The 17,057-nt window shown below is 31.0% G+C and overlaps 2 protein-coding genes and 1 long non-coding RNA gene across 6 annotated transcripts; all 3 read right to left on the reverse strand.

Moving 5' to 3' along the window:
* Positions 1-9,521: 9,521 nt before the first annotated feature.
* Positions 9,522-10,962, reverse strand: LOC108838440 (uncharacterized). The gene is made up of 3 exons (XR_001947524.2): positions 10,636-10,962; positions 10,275-10,391; positions 9,522-9,734 (listed from the first exon to the last, which is right to left on the reverse strand). It is a non-coding gene; the product is annotated as an uncharacterized LOC108838440 (long non-coding RNA).
* A 1,326-nt stretch (positions 10,963-12,288) lies between these two features.
* LOC108809388 (uncharacterized) lies at positions 12,289-14,224 on the reverse strand. Of its 4 annotated transcripts, none has more exons than XM_018581533.2 (6): positions 13,900-14,221; positions 13,755-13,832; positions 13,383-13,489; positions 13,270-13,294; positions 13,075-13,172; positions 12,289-12,606 (listed from the first exon to the last, which is right to left on the reverse strand). In XM_018581533.2, exons 1-6 carry the CDS (start codon positions 13,969-13,971, stop codon positions 12,552-12,554), a joined length of 435 nt encoding a protein of 144 aa, XP_018437035.1. In that variant the 5' UTR covers positions 13,972-14,221; the 3' UTR covers positions 12,289-12,551. The 4 variants fall into 4 exon arrangements, with proteins under 4 accessions (XP_018437035.1, XP_018437037.1, XP_018437036.1 ...); XM_018581535.2 differs by having other exon boundaries at positions 13,037-13,172; positions 13,900-14,216; XM_018581534.2 differs by lacking the exon at positions 13,270-13,294 and having other exon boundaries at positions 13,075-13,164; positions 13,900-14,224.
* Positions 14,225-14,924: 700 nt separating this feature from the next.
* Positions 14,925-16,963, reverse strand: LOC108810082 (peroxygenase 2-like). The gene is made up of 6 exons (XM_018582214.2): positions 16,789-16,963; positions 16,098-16,247; positions 15,935-16,020; positions 15,527-15,621; positions 15,329-15,454; positions 14,925-15,255 (listed from the first exon to the last, which is right to left on the reverse strand). Exons 1-6 carry the CDS (start codon positions 16,895-16,897, stop codon positions 15,105-15,107), a joined length of 717 nt encoding a protein of 238 aa, XP_018437716.1. The 5' UTR covers positions 16,898-16,963; the 3' UTR covers positions 14,925-15,104.
* Positions 16,964-17,057: the final 94 nt, after the last annotated feature.

The raw sequence follows: 17,057 nt of genomic DNA on the forward strand, positions 1-17,057 counted from the left end.
TTTTTTGAATATATAATTGTATGTATGTTGTTTTATCATTAATTAATAAAACAAAAATAATATATGGATTATCAAACAAAAATAATATGGTTAAAGTTGTTGATATTTTTTTTGAAACACGTTGCTTAATATTATATTTATCTTATCATATTAACATAATTTCGTATGTATCCCTATTATTTTATTTTAACAAAAAAACATGTTTAAAAAATCATGATATGATTTAAAGAATACAAATTATATATTTACTTGACAAAAAATGATTGAAAAGAGGTAATTAAAATTCATGAAAATATATACCAATCTGAAAAAAATATGATTAAATTTTCATAAGTCAATGTACATATATCTTCACAATCTATGTAACTTCAAAAATCTATCAACTATTAAAATTCATAAACTCTACATAAATTTGTTTCCCTATAACCTTCCCTTAGTTTTTGTTAAATCCTGTTCTTTAGTTCCTGAAAAGAAAACACTACTAAAAGAAAGATAAAACAAAAGGGAACAAAATAGGCCTTATTACAGGTATATGTGTTAAACATCCAATAAAAATGTTGCCAACCCCAACTCCAAGCAGGGATACTCAGGAAATTTAGATTTTATGATGTTGATCGTTAAGATTGGTCACTAAACTCTTAATTAAGATCATAATCGCAGTCGCTCATTTTAAATTAAAAAAATAAACTATGTCAACAGTAATTAAATATATAATTTGACTCGCTTTCTCTTTATTCTTTCTTTCATCAAACGCGTTATCTAATGAACAAAGTTTAATAATGCCGCAAAATGAACATTAGTTAAAGAATCGTGTTATGAGTTAACTAATGTTTAAGTGTTAATTAGTGTACTTAGCTAGCACTTACTTCAGCACTAGAGCTTTAAAGGTTGACATTTGACTTTCCTGCGTGTAGCCTGTTGCTTTAAATTTTAATAAGCTAAGTTGTGTAACTTTGTATTATTTACAATTTTATTTTTTTCAAAATTGTTTTCCAACTTCAACCAAGTTGCAATAAAATACTGCATCTGTATGTATATTTGTCCACTTACGTTTTGTACTTCCCCTTTCCTCCCTCATAAAATCCAAATCCATGTATCCACCGATTACGCATGACATGAGATGCATTTTAAAATACTACTAAATCTTAACCTACATGGAATCTTAATTTTTTGTATATTTAAAATATTTTTATATTTAAATCAGTGTTTTAAAAATTTGACTTGAACTTAAAATTAAACTAGTTACACATGATCTGATATCTCAATTTAAGTTTAGAAAATATTCATTTTTAAAACCTGCAAAAATCACTAAAATTCGAGACTAACCAATTGAACTAATGGATGACTGATATGTAATCTAATTTGATTTATATTGTAAAAGTTTCATAATTCATCATATTTTAATCCAAATTTAAAAGTTTGTTGTTTTGTATTTTTATAAAATTATAATGTTTCTACAAAATTTTGATAGAGAAAATGATAAATATAAAATAACTGGAACTGTAAATATGTCTTGATTATATTACTCTTTATATAGCTTAATTAATTTATTATAATTTTGGTGTAATTTATCTTGTTAATAATTTAGTTCATCTTATAATTAGTTTAAATTTGTTGTTTACAATTAGTGTTAAAATTCTTTCTTCAGATAATATATATTTTAAAACATTTGTCACAATTATTTTTGTTATTGTATTTGTTGTATCATGTCGTTATTTTCAATGTATAGTGTGAATATATATTATGTACTGAATATATTGGATTATTAAGTTACTTAAATAAAATGATATAACCATTATTTATGAAATACAAATAAAATAATCCGTTGAATTATTAAGTTACTTAAACAAATGATATAACCATTATTGTTAAATACAAACAAAATAATCTGTTAATTTAATTGATTTGTTATTTGATTGAAATGTTTTGTAGTATCTAAACCTGCAAGTTGTTTTTATAAATTATTTAATTTATCTAAATAGTTTGTTACACGATTAATTATAATGTTATTTGAAAACATAAATAGTAATATAAAGAAAGGAGTATTAGTGATTTAAGATAAGTTTAAATATAAAGTAGAAATATCTATTATAATTTTGAAAACTTACAAAATAAATGTTAGGTAAAAAAGATTATGTTTAATAAGAAAATTTTTCTTCAGATAATATATACTTTTTTAACATTTTTCATAATTATTTTTGTTATTATATTTATTGTACAATCTAATTATTCTCAATGTATATATATATATATATATATATATATATGCCTATTATTAAATTATCATATTACTTAAATAAATGATATAACCATTATTTATGGAATATAAATCAAATAATTCAATATTTTAATTTATTTGTTATTGATTGAAATGTTTTTATAGTATCTAAACCTGTAAAATAAGTTCTATTTATCTTTCGCTGTTTTTTTATAAATTATTTTGAAATTTTCAGTTATTTAATTTATCTAAAATATTTGAAAAAAATGTTAAAATATGTTAAAATAATATGTAGTATTTTATATTTTCGGATAAAAAAATAGTTCAAAGCTATCCAACATTATTTTGAGAAAAACTGAGTTCTGGGTATTAAAACTCATAGTGAACCAAAAAGTAGGTATTAAAATTTACCTTCTTGTAGCTCTCCACTATGCGTACTATCCTACTCAAGTTGAAGTAGGACCGTTATACGCCCTATTCTTTATCTCTAGTTAGTTAGTATGAATTATTCCTAAAAATAATTACATTAATTAAGTTTGGGCTAATCTCAAAATTAAGTAATCTTGATAACTCGAGGAGCAAGTTACCTAAACCAATTGAATTGTACTTTACTAATAAGATTAAAAAAAAAGAAGAAAATATTTAACTGTATTACTAATGAGTTTAGGAGTTTTAGTTTCATATATTAGGAGATAGTAAGATATAGCATAACTTACGAGATGTGAGTTTTGTGTTTGAGAGAATTAAGGTTTTTGAGATAATTTTTCGTAAGAAAAATTAAGAAGAAGAGTTCTTATTTTCTAGTAATTAATTTGTGTGTTTTTAATATCAAGATTCTATAAAATAACCCTAAAACTATTACTGACGCCCAAAGTAATGTATTAGTTTGATGAAAATTAAATTTAAAAGCTTGACTACACTAACATGACCTCTATTTTCTCGTGAAAAAGCATCCGGACCGCTAATGCCAAGACCTAATAATTCATATTCTCAAATAGATGTTTTACGAACAATTCACAAATAATTTTAAGTTAGATGTTTTTCAACCTAAAATTAGTTAGTAATATGTATATCTATTTTATATATTATTTAAGATATTTTCGAATTTTCGATGTAAAATCTTTGTCTCCAATGGTTGAATCGGAAAATTTTGTTACCGGAGTCAATATATTTTTGACCAAAAAAGTATAATAAAATATAATTTTATAATTAAAATATTATGTAACCTAAAATATTTTATTACTATACATTTTAAAAGCTAATTATTTTTATGTTAGTGAACCAATTTTCTAAATTAAATTATTTAAGTTATAATTTATTATTCATAATTTAATTATTTTATTATATACATAGATATTATTTTATAATTTCTATATAAGTTATTGTAAACCCCAATTTTTAGCATTAATATAAATAACTATGCTAACCTAAAATCAATATAAATTTAATAAATAAACATAGTGAATGAATTTATCCTAAGATGAAGAGAAATACAAGATTTTAATTTCAGGAAAAATAAACATTCACAGAAAATAAACAAATTTTCTGCAATGACTTTTAGTTTTTCTAATCCTTAATAGTTTATTTGTAGTTGGTCCATCTAAATATATAAATTCATTATTAATGCTCTGCATTCTTTCTTTAAATAAAAATTACATAATTTCTAATGTGGCTAAAATATATGTGGAAGTTAATGATTTTGAATAATAAGTTTTGATAAAAATTAGTGTCTACTTTATCATATTTTAAAATTTAAACTATTAAAATAGTTTGCGTAACCACATTTATCATATAATAAAAATTTAGATTTTTCTATATATGTTATATTTTGATCTGTTTGAACGACTATAAATTATTAAAATTGTTAAAAGTAACAAATTAAATTTTTGTGAGCCATTTTTTAATTATTTTGGTATAAATCATGTAAGTAGAAAGTCTCATTTAATGTTGAGATATATCGCTTAAATTAATTATATACCATATCAAAATACATAAATATTTGAATTTCAAAATTTGTTTTAAATATTTTTTTTAATAAAATCTGTGAACAAATATTGACAACTTAATATTTAAATTTTAAACTTTGCATTGATTTTTTAAAAATTATAAATTACTAAGATTGTTAATCCCAAAATGAAAATTTTGTTATCCGTGATTTAAAGTTTTTGTTATAAAAATATACAAATGATAAAAAACTATATAAGTACAAAACATCATTTAATAGATATCAATATTAAAATTACACTATATATATATGTTAATATCGGAATGTTCGAAAAAATATCGGTAAACTAATTTTAGGTTATATCGATTAGGTGTGGGCAACCGGGGTCCCATTCGGGTTTCGGGTCCACCTAGTCTTAATATCTAGAGGCAAGCTACCACGGCTCATTCTACCAGTAGTGACTCTAAGATCAAATGCATTCAGCCTACTGGTGGAAGAGCGCACGTACTGAACAGCATTCCTAATCGCTAACACATTATCCCCCACCTCAGTCAAACCCTCCTTAGCTATCAAGTTGATGATATGAGCAGAGCATCTCATGTGCAAAAAGTTTCCATCTAAAACTAAAGCATCAGGAGCAACCTCACGAAATTCCCTATCAAACCTCCCTAAAGCCGAAGTATTAGCTGTGGCATTATCTACGGTAATGCAAAATACCTTCTCAATACCCCAGTCAGCGAGACACTCCAAGAGGACATTGCAGATGGTCAGACCTTTATGGTCCATCACGTACTTGAAGCCGATGATTAGCTTCTGCAGCTGCCATGTAGCGTCAATGAAATGGGCAGTTATTACCATATAACTTGCACCTGAAACAAAAAATGAAACCAAGAAATCGTGTAAGCATCAGAGTGTCAATAACTTGCGAGACCCATATATTAATTAATTGACAAGTAAATTAGTTATAAGTATGATACCTGTGACGTGAGAAACCCATATATCAGTTGTCAGTGAAACTCTTTGTTTGGTTGAGCGGAGGATGTTTTTCAGAGACTCCTTCCTCATCACATACATTTCAACAATGTCTCTAGTTGCAGTCCTTCTCGAGTGAGGCTTGTAAAGGTTAACCTTGCAAGTGAAGAGAGGAAACATGTCAGTACAAGTATATAAACACAGAATATTAAAAAGGATCAGGGTTAAGGAAATTTATTACCTTTCTGCAGAAGTGTTTCCACGCCATGCTTTCAATGAATGAAAGAGGCAACTCTGCCACAACAATCAACTCATTAGAAGCCTCTCTGAAAACCGTCTCTGAGACTTTTGAGGAGTTCAGATTGCCTTCAGTGGTAATCACGGCTTGATTCTTTCCTTGACTTGTCAACCATGACTGGTAGGATTTGCAGATCGTCAGATGCTTTTGGAGGTTTGATGTTCCTGACTTGGTAGCACAGGAGAAGACCTTCTGACAATAGTGACAGATGCACTTGTCACGGCTGTCTTTGGTTCTGGTGTAATGCTTCCACACACCAGACCTAGGCACAACTGTTTTCTTCACCTTCTTCGACTGAGAACAGACTCCAGGAGTTGCATTTGCATCTTCTTCGTATTGCATTTCAACATCCATGTTGTCTTCGTCAAGTTGTGGAAGCTTGGACTTGGAGGATGATGCAACCATCTGCAAAAGAAGAGACAACTCGTTAGAATCATTTATCTCCAATATGAACCAAACACAGTTTGCTATGTACAAGAAAATTATAAAGAAAAATACAGACTTGCTCTCACACGAAGCATGTAAAACATTCAAACACATTTTTCTGTCTATTAAAACGCATCAAGAGATGAACTACCGTTTCCTTTTAAAGGAAAAATATGTATTACTCTATGACTCTTTCTTTCAAAATTCAAACACACTCGGCTATCTCTTAACGGATACTTTAAAAATACAGAAGCACTTAAAATGTTCAGACTAATTTAGTCCTCTACTAAAACGCATCAAACACAATCGGATTGACTTGAAGTCAACGAGAAACAACCTAAGATTACTAGTTGATGAGATTAAAAAGGTAAAAAAAAATTGAAATTTAACCCATAGAAATCAAAATATGTATCGAATTCGAAAACGTTAAAGAAAAAAAAAACAGACTTCTCAAAGTCTTAAACAAGTATCGACTACTCCAAATATGAGTACCTTTGATCGATTACTTGAGCTGTGTGAAGGAAGAGAGACGATGAGGTAAGAGACATTTATAGGATCGTCTAATTAGGGTTTCGGATTCAAATCGAGCAAGAAGATCGGTGTGAGATACGAGAATCGGTTAGGATATTGTATAATCGAAGCAAGGAAACGAGTTTTGTGAGAATATTTAGGGATTTCAAGCTTTGGAAACTTTCGGATATGTCGCAGAGGATGAGATTTGTTAAGATGTGAGGTGAAAGGATAAGAGGAAAGGGGGTTAGGGTTCGCAAGTCTCGGGACCCCGAAATAACCATTCGGTTTCGCGGGTTTAAACCGATCCGACCCGAGACCCGTTATACCAAAAAATTAGGCCCATTCGGTTTTTTAGCAAGATCCGGTACCGACCCATATCACTTATAACGGACCGGGTTCGGTTCGGGCTTTCGGGTTCGGGCTTTTTGCCCAGGCCTAATATCGATAATGGATTAGGTTGGACTATTCGAATCGAACTCTCATAGCATATTAGATTAGATGGACTTCTAATTTAAAACCAATTGATAATAAGTGAATTGGTTCACCTATTTTATATATTATTTATATTTTTTTCCAATTTTGATATGAAACTTTTATCCTTATAAGTAAATAGGTATTGCTGGGGAAACTTAATATGAGGTCTGCAGTATAATCAATACGGTACGATAAAGTTAAACAATCCGGTTCGGATGACATTACATTTTATCACATGGCCACACATATATAAAGCATATGTATCTTATTTAAATATCTAGAAAAAGGTCTATCTGTCGATCGGTTTTTTTTTTTGATGATTAGCCTGAATCTTTCAATAGCTCTAAGAAATCTGTGCACCAAAAAAAAAGCTCTAAGAAATCTCAAATTAATAAAAAAAAATTAAAGAAATTGCAACTTTATGTTAATCCCCAACCAAAGATATATGGTCTAGCAATAAGACACGCACACACAACCAAAAAAAATGGCATCCTTATCAATCACTTCTATTTAGATTAATATTCGAGGTTCTTCTCCCAGAAGTTTCGAATAATGATTGTTACAGGTCACATTAATCTTAATCTTAATCATCAATTATAATTTTATAATGTAAATCATGAAGGCTAACGTGTATTCTTTTGCGAATATCACAACCTCTTTAATTATCCTGAAGAATCAATGCATTTGTAAAAAAATTATGTTATAATATCATTTGCAATAAAGTTTCTTTAAATAATAGGGTACTACTAAAATAAAAAGTCATTTTCAGAACTCAGTGCCCCTACAAAAGAAGAATGGCATTTTTCGTACAGCCTCCCATGATTGTTAGGAGAATGATTTATAGTTACAGCGATAATTAGTGGTTAAAATTAGTTCATTTTCATGGTCAAAAAGTTGATTATCCATAATATTGGAAGTAAGAGAAACCTTGAAAGAGAGTCTATATATCGTTCATATAAAACGCAAACTCTAAGAAGAATATGGTTGAAAGATGATTAACCTTGTTAGACGTGATACACCATATCGAAGTTCTGATTTGGGATATATAGAGAATACTTACCCTTCTTATAAACCAATGAAATATCCACTTTAAGTATGCTAGTACAGTATGAAAATATTATTTTGACAATTGTTATTTTGTAAGGTGAACAGACGCAATGTAGAAACAACTTGACTCGAAAAAAAAATTACCAACTTTGAAATGAAACCATTGTTGTATTTTGACATGTTAATAATGCACTTTGTATGCCTAACCTTAGCTCTCCCTAGGCTACGAACCGTGTCTTGCTTACCATGTCGAAATGAACTAATCTTTTTCTGCCGGACTTAATTCCAATTGGTGGGTAAACATCATAATCTGATTAATGAAAACTAATATTATAGAATAATTTATGTGTAGATGGTTTCATGTAAGTTATGTGATTAGGCTAATTGTTGAAACATTAAACTATGTGCCAAACTATTCTTGTGGGCATCATTAGTAGGAACATTGCAAAGGAACCACTTAGAACCAAACACACTAGGTATCATCATCTAATGAATTTGTTAACTAGATATTCTTACCTGACCATGCATTCTATGTTTAGGATATTAATGAAATAAAAACTGATTTGAAAATATAAAAAATACATGTATATGATGAAAAGAGAGAAAGCTGAAACAATATTGGTTCCAAAATGTTCTTGCCACTATCACTAATTAACACATATAGAATATGAACCATTTTAATAAAATTTACTATTTAGTACATTGCAAAATTAAATCAATAAGCCTTTTTCTTGAATATATCATTTCTCATTACTCACTACAATTGGATAAATTATATGAAAACCATGCATGATCATATTCTATATATGGCCACAGACTGAAATAAAGTTCTCTTGTAAAAATAAAAGATTCATGTATTATTTAAAATGTCAATATATAAAATATAGGATTTAATAAAACATGACTTTCATATTTTACATTATACATAAACGACAACAAATCATCTGACGATACATGTACATACAGAAACTGAATGCATCAGAAATAATCAAAAACAAATTACCCTCTTTGTACCAGATTTATTAATAGACTCAGTAAAAAATCAGTTTTCTTAAATAAACAAGTTCTTAATTTATTAAAATCAGTTGTATAATATAAATAATCAGAATCCTTCACAAATTTAATGTGGGAGCAAAATTTTAAAATCAGCACAGAGCCCAACTATTATTTGGGCTGGCCCTGGTTAACAGCATTGCTTTTGTCCGTATGTTTGTCTCCGTAGCTTGGCTTAAATAGTTAAATTCTTCGTGGTTACTGTTTTGGCGTGCTTCGTGACTATTTTAACCGATGTTATTACTACAAGATGACTAACGATGAGATAGAGGCGATCATAACAGATGAAGAAGAAGAACCAATGACCGATCAAGGATTTTTAGCAGGGCAATACCATACAGAACTATATCGATCTACAGTTTGGTTTGGACTTTATCGGACCACTGTTTTTTTTTTTGAAAGAAGACCTAATTCGCATACTATTTTCAGTGTTTAAGTATGTATATTTGTATGCACACTAATAGGGATGTTGTATAGGGTAACCCAACCCAACCCAACCCTATTCAGCTTAAACCCAACCCTAAGTGACCCTAACCCTTTTAAACCCATTAAAACTATGTAAAATAGAGCTGAACTCTTTAAACCCTTTATATTTTTTTTCTTATGTAAACACATAGTTTCTGATTGAAATAAACAAGTACAAAAGATCAACGAGTTAAAAATGTCAAACAAAGTATACTTTTATTACAGTCAAACCGCAAAATAAACAAGATGGTCTTTCACATATCATGATATCAAGACAGCAACCAGTGGAATAACCAACACTTCCTTCTGTGGAAGCTAATCTCCTGAAATTCACAATAACAAATTCAACTTAAAACCCACCAAAAGTTACAAGACAGAACAAATTAAAACTTCAATGAACTGAAGACACAACAAAACTATAACTTTCCTGAAAATTGAACCTAAGAACTATGAAACAGAGCAGACTAATCCACAATCAAGTGAAGTCTTAACAAACGAAAACATCAACAAACTGAGGCTAGAACCCAGATAAAATGACGAGACAGAGAATATTAAAACATCAATGAAGACATGACTAAGTTACTGACTTTCCTGAAACCCATTAGCGAGCTTGAAAACCAAAACCACCGTAGAGAAATGAGCGTAAATGCTACGAAACAGAGCAACAGATTAGTCCACAATCAAGTAAAGCCTCAACAAACTAAACCATCAACAAAGACACCAAAAAAGATTAAAACTTTACTGAAGATATGAACAAAGCTATTGTCTTTCATGAAACCCATAAGCGACTAAAGAATTCTAAAAATAGTCAAAAACGAATATCTTTTAAAACAATAGTCAAGACTTGAGCTCATAAGATTTACCTTCATGCGCTAGAATCTTCAATTTCAGAGTTACTTTTTGCAGCATCATCATCATCTTCATCATCAAACTAGACCCGAGGTTAGACCCACCCCAAGCATCCTCCTTGGAATCCGAACCTGTTCAGTTACCAGCATTGAGATTTAGACCACAACCACTATAAGTCAGAACTCAAAAGACTAACGGAAAGATCAAATAGTAAAGATGTAAGATGAACCAAATTACAGTATTAACTCCATTCTCAAACGTATTACAGAAGCTCATCAGGTAACAAGTAGTAAAGATGTAAAGCACAAACGTCAGTAAGGATCTAAAACCCATTCTCAAAAACAAATCAAACACACATGAGTACATGATTGTTACCTCAACAATGCTTGAAACCCAAATCGGAGGAGATAAGAGAGAGGTCGAGTCTGAGGACAGAGAGCTCACGCCGGAGATTGCTCGATCTCGAAGTTGATTGAAACCCACCGACTGAGAATCTAAGATGTTGAAACCCACCGACTGAGAATCTGAGATGTTAAAGCCCTCGTCGACGAGATCGATTGAAACCCTCGACTCCTCGATCAATGGCGACTGAGATCGATTGATGACAACGAGAACGAAGACTGAAACCCTCGACTCCTTGAGTGATGGCGACGAGAACGAAGAAGAAAGCTTTGATCAAAGAAGAAAACGTCGTAGTTTAGTTTTAAAAAAAATATAATGACTAATAGGGCCTAGCCCTTTCAAAACCCTTTATTATCTAGTCCAACCCTAAATGAGCCCGATATGGTTTACAGATAAAACATTAGGGTTTAGGGCTTTTAAAAATTTCAATGGGCTGGTACTACCCTAATTATAAGAACCCAATACAACATCCCTACACACTAATGTCATTAAATGTAAATATACTTTCTACAAAGCTGATGGATGCAAATACGATACTCTCTTATTTTAACTACTAGAATCGGCCCGCCCTACGGGCGGAACATACTCTACTTGTGATTTAGGTTATTAAGTTTTGTATAATTTTGTGGTTTGTGTTTTAGATTTGCATTTGTTGAAAATGTATATGATCATTATAAAGTTTTAGGTAAAAAGAGATTATATGTGGTAAGATACATTTTACTTGTTTATGCTAATTGTTTCTATTATCCAAAACAGGTTGTTTCTAATATCGTAACATTGATATGTTGTGAGGGCAACAAATAGTTTTTATGCTGTTTTCTTCTACAAAATTTTGATCTCATATTCGGTGAGTTATTTGTGGTCCAAAAAGATTGACTTGTGAATAATTTTTAGAACATAGAGAGTGATTTTTTAATTTGTTCTATTGAATTTTATTTTTATTTTTTATAACATTAGATGTAATATATTTGTAACTATAATATTTATAGTTGAGAATAAAGTTTTTATTTATTTTGTAATTATGAGATATTTGGGTATTATTAGAAATTGTTTTGTGTATAAAATATCAGAAGATATTTTTTTCAATTTGGATTAAAAAATTAATAATTTAAAATTTAAATATAAAATTATAAAATTTATGTAACTTACAACAATATTTATCTAACTTACAACAATGTTTTTTTTGTGAGGTGAATATAACCGATTTTACTATCATACTTTTTTATATGGATGTATCAAAATAAATAAATATCTTAATTAGTTATACAACATAAAAAAGTATTGTTCGTTACTATTTAATATTTATTTATAATTTTTATGTTTTCTTATTTTATGATCAAGTAGTCCATGTAATCTAATAACCAATAGAATTTTCAGAATAAATGCTATGATTAACTTTTAGACTATAGTTAGTATAATAACCGATAGATGTATATATTATATGTAACTAACTTGCTATATCAATATAATATAATTTACTATAATCATTTTTAGTTGAAAAGAAAAAAAGTTTAATTTTGCTATAATAAGATATTTTGGTATTATTTGAAATTCTTGTAAATTATATATGAGAAGAAATGTTTTTATTAGAATTTGGATTGAATAATTGTTAGAGATTAATTAGCAGAAAGACATTAAAAAAAAGATAGATTTCGAAGCAACAATGTTGTGTATATCAACTGCATCATGCCTTTTTTGATCAAATCTAGCGTATCATGCCATGCTTGGTGTTTCTCAAGACATCTGTACCATCATCACCTTCCACCTATCATCATCATCATTATCACTAACCTTTTTTTTCTGAAAACAATTATTCCCACTAACCTAACAAATCCAATTCACAAAGATTCATAATATTCAACATAATCCGCATCCATTCTCTTGCGCATTTATCTCTTTTCATTGCAAACGTCTCCAAACACGCCAACTCTTATGATCAAATACCTGTAAGATTAAATACATGTCTTATGAAAGCAAGTACCATGAGCTCACAAAGCTAGTACAACTTTTATGAAAGCAAGCATCAACAATCCAGTAATTAAATTTCCTACTTTTCATGATAAGAAACGTTGAAATCTTTTTCAAGTACCCCGAAAATTTTTAAACACAGAAATCTAAATCTGTAGAGACAAAAGGATAGAAGATTTGATCACGATAGAACAATAAGAATCTCGTATCTCTCAAACCCACACAGATTCTACTGTAGCATATACTTTAAGTGATTCCATTCACAATCTAAACTCAAATCCGATGAAGTAGATTACAGATCCTCTTGATATAAGTAAAGAAGTAACGACAAAAAGTAAGGTGATCTCAAAAGTTAAGATCTTTAATATTGGATGCAAAAAAAAAAAGAACAACAATAGACACAGACCTGTTCTTAGCTCATAAACTGTTTAAAAACAGAATCACCTTAGCAGGAGCATGTCCACATCCGTCAGCTCTCCACCGTGTTCGCTTTCCAAAATCAGAGACCTTGACGGTTGAAGAACATCGGCTAGCCTGCAAATCTGAGAGAACGATTGATGGGTTAACCATTATACTGGAAAAGAAATTTCTAGAAATACTAAGAATTATGAGGATGATGCTAAAGGGTTGAAAGCTGACCTTTTTACAGGTTGAGATCCACAATCTAGAGAGATAAGAAGCAGTGAATGATTAATCATCATGATCGTGGGTGGAAGAAGTAAAGATGGTTATTAACGGTGACGAATCATTACATCTCGTAAAGGAGGAGTAATTTAGTCGAACCGATAGGAAGGAAGCTCGAGCAAAAGATTCCTTCTGAATATTCGTCCCCGACAAAGTCTTGAAACTCCGTTGTTGGCTAGTAAAAGATCATTTTTCTCAGACAAAACCAAGTTTTTATATATACAAAATTAAGCTTGTAAAATCTAAATCAAGTGTTTGTTAGAAAAAAAAGAAAAAGCATGATTTATTTTAGCAGTTCTAGAGTTAAAGCAAGACTCTATAACATGAGTCTTTATAACATGAGAATCAATTAGCTTGTTCAAATCTATATTAGAATGATGGACACAGCAAACAAAAGTAGCAAAGGATTCGATTGTTTTAAGAATCATGACGTATATTACCTTTGAACGGCGGATTTGATTGTTCAAATCACCAGACCTGGCTCCATTTTGGGCAGTATCCATATGATGATGTTTTAACTGATGAAAAATACAGTAATCAGAATAGACACATGATTCTACCGGGGAAGGTGATCGAATGACTTACAGTATTGAAGATGAAAGTGGAGAGTCTCCCTTCGCTCTCCGTCTCCGAAGTTTTCATCCATACCAGCTTCATCAAAGGGATCGCCAGAGGCTGCAGCGTATTTATACAAATCTAGCAGACGAACAGCGCAAGAGGTAGATTCGTAGTGGGATGAGGAATAAAGACGATTAAACCAAAATCACCGTTACAGAAGCTAGATAGTCTTTGCGCCGATTCAAGACGAACGAAGAACACGAAAGAAAGCATCTGATTAGGGTTCCCGTAGAAGACTGTGGCGATGGGCCGCAAAAGAAACGCACCGTGAAGCCCACCGCGAATAAGCCCGTAACCATAAAATCACTCTTTAATGAAACGGTGAGTTTCTGACGTGGATGCTGTGGGTTCGCCTATTTCTTAGGTGGATGCTGATGTGGACATCACGGGAGGGATGAAAATGTTCTTTTATATATATATAAATGTTTAATATGAACGCACACATAATAAAAAAAATATCAATTTTTGTAAAATTTATTTTAATTATATAAAAATTATTAAATAAAATTAATTTAATTAATAAAGTTACACTATTCTTATAACCGGTCAGAAATGTCAAATAACATTAAGCTATTTCTAATGTAAGGTGAAAGCATCACTTACTTTGTAATACTTTTCAAAACATTAAATAAACTGAAATAAGAAACATATAATGTTTTACATTGTTAAGTCGTAGTTAATTCTGTTTCTTTTTTTGACAGCGTAGTTAACTCTGCTTTGTTTGGACATTTTCTAATATACACTAATGACTAATTGTATTTTTAAGTCTTTATTGATTATTATATGGGTTTTCAAGTGACTCGTTGAACATTTGGATTTTTACAAAGAGTATAAGGCCAATCATCACATGGCTTGATCATCCTGTTGTTGACGATTGATCCTAATATAACCTTAACCATGTTAACATGACCAAGTTTCATGCTACTCGCTCTATCCTTTTCCATGTTCGACAAAACTTTCATCAAAACACCCACAGACAAGCACTGGTGACATATTGAGCACGTACATTTTGTTATACTTCAAAAACGCAGTTTGCCAAAATACAGAAACCAAAAGAACCATTATAAAGATGAGAAACTTAGGCAGTAAAAAGATACGATCTGATTCGTGTTTCCGGTAAAGAGATTAAACAAAGGTTTACTTAAGCAAGACAAATGGTAAACGTCATGTCATCAATCTGTCTTTTTAGAAGAAGCTCTCGACTTGGCGCAGTAGTCAAACAAGCTCCCATCGAAGCATCTCCTAACAGCTTCTTTAGATAAGTAGCCATTCTCGTCTTTAGCCAGTAAGTATAGTACTCCCCACTCCATTTTACTCGCTGCCCTGTTTCCCATTTTCTCACACCACTAAGAGACAGAGAGAAAACAAAGAGATAGAGAAGAGATATTGGACATACCAGCCAAAGAAATCGAATGCGTTGCGGTTAGCCTCAGTCATTTGCCACAGCTCGTAACGGGTTAGCTTATCAGGCACAGTACGTGCGTACTTACTAAACATGTTCTCGAGATTTGCTGGAATATACCTGAAAAGTTTTCAAGTTTATAACCACAAGTCCAACGAAGTGTATAGTGGACAATGGGTTTAAGAGACGAACCTTCCTTCAGTGTCGTAAGTGGAAGTGTCGCTTCCATGTTTGGCTCTATGGATGTTCTTGATGTAAATCGGGAAGGAAAAAGAAGGTATCCAACTCTGATTCATGATACCAAAAAAAATAAGGGACAACATATTGAGTATCCTAAAGAGACAAAGATACTACTCTCAGTAATGGCATAATTTTAAAAGTTAATAACTAAATTTACGTATATTGAACTTCTTTGAAATTATAGATCCTAAATTTAGAAATATATATAAAATTTACAGTTTTATACCATAATCTTACATCTGTTTAAAAATGTAAAAAAACATATTTTAGAATTGGACCATGTTCACATGATTTACACATGATAGAAGACGGCGCTAACTACTATACATCTTAACTGAGATGTGGATGATAGAAACTTACAGGCGATGTGGCGTAACTCATGGTAACATGCACGATGAATGTCAGAAAGAAACTAAAGATCACGTTGAAACCAAGTTCTCTAAAACCTGAAGCAACGCAACGCAAAGCAATGATTAATGATCTAATTATAGTTCTTTTTTGTTTAATTGTTCTCTAATAATACCTTTGAATGTCTCCGATGGGTAGATGACACCATCACCATCTTGGTCAAAGAAGGCAACGTGCTGCTGAAGAACAGACATGTCCTGGTGCTTGTGTCCCCTTGTCCCGTTAACATTTTCCATGTCAGGTGCAACCATGGCTCGAGGCACATCTATTTTCAATCCACCAAACAACAATTCAGAATAAAAGGGTACAACTAACTTAATTCTTTTTTTTAATGATTAGGAGTTCTTGATTGAAAGTGGTGTACATTTCCTAGAGTGAAATTCAAATCATGTTAAATTAACTATTTTAGAAAATAGATTTCTCCAAACATAGTTGAACTTGCGATCCCTTAGATTTGTAGTAGGTGATCCAAGTTATCCACCATATATATAACGTTTTTTTTAGTGTTTGTCTCCATATGTATGTTTCTCACACCAAGAAAAACAAGTCTATGTTTTAATCCCGCCTAATAATGAACCGAGGAGGTCTTGATTGTTGTAAATTTTGAATCATATATATGGAAACAAACACTAATAAACCGTTAATGTCTGTGGGTGAACCAATTAACCAAGTTAATCCGCTTTATTAAAATTTGAGGATTTGATTTACCACTACAAAATAAAATTGTAAACGCTGTGGAAGTAGAAAAGAACACAAATACGGACATGAAACAAAACAAAGAAGAGACTGAGAGAATGTATACGAACATGGTTTTGGTAGACGGTCATCGAGATCAGTCCGGACCCTCCTCTCGGCCGTCACCGGAGCCTTTGAAGCCACTGTCGCCATCGACTCTGATCCTGCATCTGTCGCCATCTCTCTCGTTCTGTCTTGATTGTGGAGAGAGTGTTTTGTTTTTATAAATAAAGAGATGTGAGAGAGAGTGCAACTGATTCCAAATAACTCGCGGGAGTTTACTTCGCCTTGAACAACCACCTCCTATATTGACACGTGGTCCGCTTTACACGTGTTCCTA

The sequence above is a fragment of the Raphanus sativus genome, chromosome 6, assembly GCF_000801105.2.
Source record: "Raphanus sativus cultivar WK10039 chromosome 6, ASM80110v3, whole genome shotgun sequence".
Taxonomy (NCBI): Eukaryota; Viridiplantae; Streptophyta; class Magnoliopsida; order Brassicales; family Brassicaceae; genus Raphanus; species Raphanus sativus.